Raw genomic sequence first — 6,000 nt, forward strand, 5'->3', positions numbered from 1 at the left:
CTGGTATAAAAACCAAAACTGCCCCCAAACAAAATATATAAGGTGTTCTCACTTAGTATATCATCACCCCATTCCTTTATTTATTCTATCAGTACATCAACACACTTTTGTCTCAGAGGGTTTAAGTCGATACATTGTATAATTGGTTTAGAGTTGTAACACTATTGACTGACCAATGGCATACTGGTCTATCAAGGAATGGAAAATTTACAAAAAATGAAACAAGACTATACAAAACAAAAAGGAACTTTAAAATTTTTATTAACCATGCCTATATTCTAATGGGATGAGGAAGTCTGACTGATCCAAAGGAAATAAAGCAAAAGTTTTATATGTTTGGTTCAAATACTGGTACACATTCAGTACAGAATTTATGTTATCTTATGCAAGTCATTCGAACAGATGGGACCCATCTCAATATCCTGGCCAAGGATGACATATATTTATATATATACTAAAATGCTCAAGGGTCAAAGCATCCACCTCGGATGCAGGTTGACAGGGGTGGGAACCCCAGCCGAGTTATAGAAAAGAAACTTATACAAATAGTACCAGCAGCTGCCTTGCTAGGTGCTCAGTATTAAGAGGTTAGTGTTAGGACTGCTCAGCCTGGTATCAGAATAATGTGACTGAATGGGATATGATGCTGTATGTCTGCTGCATGATGCCCCAGTTCTAGACATTACAATAAACTGCCACACTGCAGACATTGTGGTAATATGACTGAAAACATTTTAAAGCTACATTACCAATCTAAATCACACACACGACAATTATTTCACCCTGAAGTTAATCAAAAGTCCGCTCCAAGTGAAGTGTCAAAAAATTAAAGTACTAATTTTAAAATCTAAAATAGTAACAGGCAAATAGTCATAAATATTATTATATTAACTCATTATGTTAAAAACCAGTAGGAATTCATAAACTAAAAAGGCAGAGACTATATAAATGGCTTACGTGCACTTTAACTGTGGCAGCAAGAAATACCCAACTTTGTATAGTAATAACCTACGAGTTTTATTTCATTAAAACAATAACTCAATTTTTGACAAACTTGAGAACATACTAATGTAAAAAAAATCACCGCAGAAAATGTTAAAGGCTTTTGGTATATACCAGTAGTTGTATTTTATTAAGTTTAACTGATTTATATTGATGCTGCCTTTGAGGTAAATCAATTAAAAATTTATAACAAAATCATATGCACTTAAATATTAAGAAGCATACATAATAATTTTAAAGTTCTACTTTGTGAGATGGAATTTTGATTAGTTATGTATGTTGATGTAAACATGTCAAATACATACTTAACATATTAAAGATAAATATCTGAAACAGTTGTTGTAGTATTTCTTTATTATTGATTACAATTATAACTCCTCACCCAGTTCAATGACTGAAAGCAAAGAGTTACTGAAGTGTCCGAAAGACTGGGACGAAGCATTTTTTCGGTATTAATCAATGGAAGAGCAGATTTTCAAAGTTTGAAATAATGCAATTTGGGGTCCAGTGTTTCCTAAAGAAGAAAAATACAGACAACGATGTCCAAAGTTAGAGGGTTCTCAATCCATATTCTAGGCATGTTCATTTTTAGATACATATTTTTTTCAATTTGCCAATTTGTCGTCTTTCTAGGAAAAACTGGTACAATCAAAGCGGGCTAACGATGAATTGAGAAGTTGCTCTAGATACACCCCACCCCACCCCCACCTCTGCGGCCGGGGTTGGGTGGATGTGTAGAGTGCGCAGGGAAATGATATTATACTTGGATGGCCTGTTCAACCAGCCACTTTAAACCACTCTTAGACGAAATGTTACACTTTTCCTGCTAAACCACCCTGCAGTAAATCCGACACCAATCAAATTTTAACATCCCTGGTGCAGTCGGAAAACTGAAGATGCCGGAAAGGTACGTACACGCACGTGCGTAGATAAGTACCGGATTCGAATTACCCGCCATAGGTTGAAAAGTCACGCAAATCACTCGTCGTTATATGAAAATGATTCCTGATAACTGTTCAGTTTGTCCAAGTACAAATAGCTATATAAAATATTTCCTAAGATATTAGATCAAAACACAAACTTGGATTGTCTCTGATGTGCAAGAAAGAATATGCATTTATATTACTCCTTGAAAAAGTCATGTATTTATCATACGTGTATCATATGCGATAAACAAGGAACAGCGGATAGGGGTGGGGGTAGAACAGACCTTTCTTGGAGAGATGAAGCGACCATTTTTTAAACAAAGCCTTCTACGAAATAGGGTGTGTATGGGCTCATGCCTGTATCAGAACCCATCTATCCCAGAATCAATCCGTGGGGATGTCCCTGGGGTAAAATAATAATTTCTTCACTTTTACAGGTTTATCCTCTTCTTTCTCAATTTCTTCTCGTCAACTTTTCTTCCCTTTCTTCTCTTTTTGAACGTGTATGGGTTCTTCTTCTTCATGCTACGGATGTTTCCTAGGGCAGTCAGAAGACCAGTGTCCATTCTCTTGACAGTGATAACAGGTATCTTGACCTTTGTCTCTTTTGACACTTGTCTTGCTTTGACATTGGGGACATTCGGAAGACCAATGCCGTTTTTTCTGACAGACATAGCAAGGATCTTGACTTTTATTTCGAAGGGAGGGGAAGTAGAACGTCGGCTTCTCTGAAGAAAATCTTTGTCTGACACATCACAATGCTCTGATCAGAGTTTCGATCTGTGTTGGCTCTTCCATCTTTCTGGTCGGATTGAGAGTGAAATGAATACTTGGAAGGAAGACACTGACCCTTTAAATAGAGGAGATACTGGTCTAAGATAGACGTAGGGGAACATGACGTTTCAAATGTAGTCATTTGACCTTTTGACTCAAGATGAAACGATCGCACTATTTCATGGAGAAAGAGACAGACACATGACCTATCGCCTCGCACAGAATCTGGCTCAAATCCATACAAGCGATTTTGAAGATGACATGAGTGAACTAGAATCCAGACCAGAGAGTCTACACCAAACCAATGTCCACCACCATTAACTCCTAAAAAGTACCACCACATTCAATAGACTGATAAACGTTCTTCTAGAAAATTTAGAACGACGGCCTACACGTACATGGTGAAGTTTAAAGATTTCAAGTCTAACTTACCATTAGAGAAAGGTGAAGAGTTCATCACCGATGTGTGGGATTCTTTTTTAACCACACTGTAACGATAGTGTGAAGCCATAGAAGACGATCGCTTGACACTTTCCATTTATCGCGACAGTCTGAAGTCCTCCATCTTGATTGAGTTTAGCAGGCTATCAGAATTTAAAACTTCTAGTCATTGACAAGATTCAAAAGTCTCAGACTGAATCACAGCAGTGCCGCTTTCCATTTAATAAATGATGATGCTACTAACAATTACAAAACCATCAGCCAAGAATCCTGACTCTACGTACGTCGCGTGGAAGTGTTACCTAAAGTGGGAAACGACATCAAATGTAAATTCATTTTGCAGACCGAAAGCCTGATGAAACGGTGAACGTCATCTTGCATGCCGATTTCGACAATACGATAGAAATCAACAGCTTGGGAGAAATCATTCTAGACTATTAGAAACAATGGATGACTCTTATCCTTCTTTGAATGGTAGAGAATCTTTGGAAATGAAATGGGAGAATATAGTGGAAGCAGAACCACCCACCAGAAAGAGAGAAAGACAAAGAGGTGATGATGATGATGTCCAGATGGCAAGAACAAGAAATACGTTTAGTCTCCTGTTTTGCTAAACACCTGGCGGAAACCATTACAAGGTTGGCCAAGAAAGATTGCTACGGATGTGAGAACCAGTATCCCAGTGAAATTCGACACGACAAATGTGTGATGATGAGTCAAGAAGAAACATTGGACTAGTATCTAGGAAGAAGCGGTGTTGCATCAATGGAATTAAGATTTACGTGATCATACTTCCCTTCCATTGACTGCTTTAGAGTTCCGTCGCATTGATTCTCTCTTGGCCCAGAGTAGGGTGACGAAGCAAACAGACGTTTACTTGACAGACATTTTCAAGCAAAATAGCAGGATTGAATTGGTGACAAAGCATTACCTATGAAAGAAGAAAAACAAAAGAAAACTGGATACCTTTGAATAGTATTACCTTTTGAAAAACAGTTAGTTCACTGCTTCTTAGAATCCTGTCGTGCGCGCTAAAGATGAACAGCCTCATCGGAAACCTAAAGACCATCAAGGTTATGTCATCAACACGGACGACAGTCATCTCCCAGGAACCCACTGGGTAGCCGTCTAAGTCCCTAAGATGGTTGTGTGGAGTATTTTGATTCGTATGGGTTACCACCTTTGGAAGATATTGTCGACTTTATGAGCAGAAATGCCCAGACGAGTCGTTTCAATAATGTGAAATTACAAAGCGCAGATTCCATGATGTGTGGACAATATTGTATGTATTTTCTTATCAACGCAGTCTTGGATATCCCTTAAAACGTGTAATTACTTCTTTTGATAGTGACTCTTTTACAAACGTTAAAAAAGTAGATCGAAGATTTTGTAACCGTTATGGATATATCTTGTTTTTATCTAGGAGACGTAGTGTACATCAATGGTCAAAAGACCTCCATCTGTGGAAGTCTAACTTGACTTAAGGACGTTATCAACCTTGTCGGAAATAGTTTGTGTTGGAAAATAAATTGTTATATGGTGTGTTAATTGTTTGCTAGATTAATAAAAATGTTATTTTGTAAAGAAAGAGGTGTTGTTGGATTGTTTTAAAAAGAAATACTGTGAATACATGCTTTTTGACTTCTCTCTATTCCTCTATTTAAGATAGGGATGTCTTCTACCGCGTCCTATAATCGGGGCGGTCTCCAGTCTGACCATCCATTGTTGATTCGTCAACCTATGAAGATGTGTTCAAGAATTGCTAATTTGAAAGAAGCCCACGTGAATTTACATTGTGTCAGGCAAAACCTGATACCTAAGCCTGATGCGATAGAAAATGTCAGGATGTTAAAACGTGGCCCAAGACCTGATAGAAGAGGTGTTTAATAACGAAATCAAGAGGAACCACAAAAAAATGGACACGAAAGAATTAGACCCTATCCTAAAGCCTCCAGCCAGAGGGGAAGCAATCTTGGACGATAAGAAATTGCGATAACCCAGTACAAAACAGCTCTTTTCAGGGCACCCCTCCCCACCAATAATCTAGAAAAAAGATAGTAAAATTGTTAATCATATAATTTTCCGTATTGGTTTTTAGGTTACAAAATAAAGTGTGTATATAAACACTTCGTTTCCCTGACGCGTAAGATAGTGTGTATTTGTCTGTAGGTAAAACAAGTGGAAGAGAGTGATTATTTTATGTCCGCGCGTTCAATATCATTGACAGTAGAGTGGGTTTTGTGAGTCTTTTGTGTAAGAGGGATGTTTTCCTTTACGCCCGTGCTTCAGAAATATAAAGCGGATGGTTCGTCAGTCTCGCTAACATCCCTCTTACACAAATATAGATATATATGCAGGTGGCAAAGCCGTATTGTGTGAAGACTTCCCTTACAAATGAAGTAGTGTAACCACCCCGATAGGGCAAGCATGTATGGTCATATTTCACGGAACAGGAAAGGGCAAGAAGAGGAAATCTAAAAAGTGTAGGAACAAGATTTTTCATCGACATGGCTTTTCCAAGAAAGGCGAAAATTTTGAAATTACAACCTTTCGACAATACACATTTTTAACTGAAGATGTATCTTTCATCACTTCGAACTTTTCGTCTCTCTCTCTGTCTTCATTCATTCATTCATTCATTCATTCATTCATTCATTCATTCATTCATTCATTCATTCATTCATTCATTCATTCAATGAATAACAACGCGCGACCACGATATTGTCGACGACTCCGCGAATCAGTTAAACATGAAGCGACTAAGCCACCCAGTCAGCGATAGTCGACGACTCCGCGACTCAGTCGGCGACCCTGTTGGTGACTCAGCGACCCAGTCAGCGACCCTGTCGGCGACCAG

At 38.2% G+C, this 6,000-nt stretch overlaps 1 protein-coding gene across 1 annotated transcript in view; it reads right to left on the bottom strand.

Annotated features, from left to right (window-relative positions):
* LOC149770815 (transient receptor potential cation channel subfamily M member-like 2) overlaps positions 1-2,494 on the bottom strand; it is a gene marked incomplete at its 3' end in the record, with an annotated part of 128,969 nt that extends 126,475 nt beyond the window's left edge. Inside the window, exon 1 of the mRNA XM_089949083.1 lies at positions 2,364-2,494. Within this exon, the coding sequence (XP_089805209.1) occupies positions 2,364-2,494 (131 nt within the window). The remainder of the gene's footprint in view (positions 1-2,363) is intronic.
* Positions 2,495-6,000: the final 3,506 nt, after the last annotated feature.

Source organism: Sinohyriopsis cumingii, unplaced genomic scaffold (assembly GCF_028554795.1).
Source record: "Sinohyriopsis cumingii isolate HCF-2022 unplaced genomic scaffold, ASM2855479v2 utg002282l, whole genome shotgun sequence".
NCBI lineage: Eukaryota > Metazoa > Mollusca > Bivalvia > Unionida > Unionidae > Sinohyriopsis > Sinohyriopsis cumingii.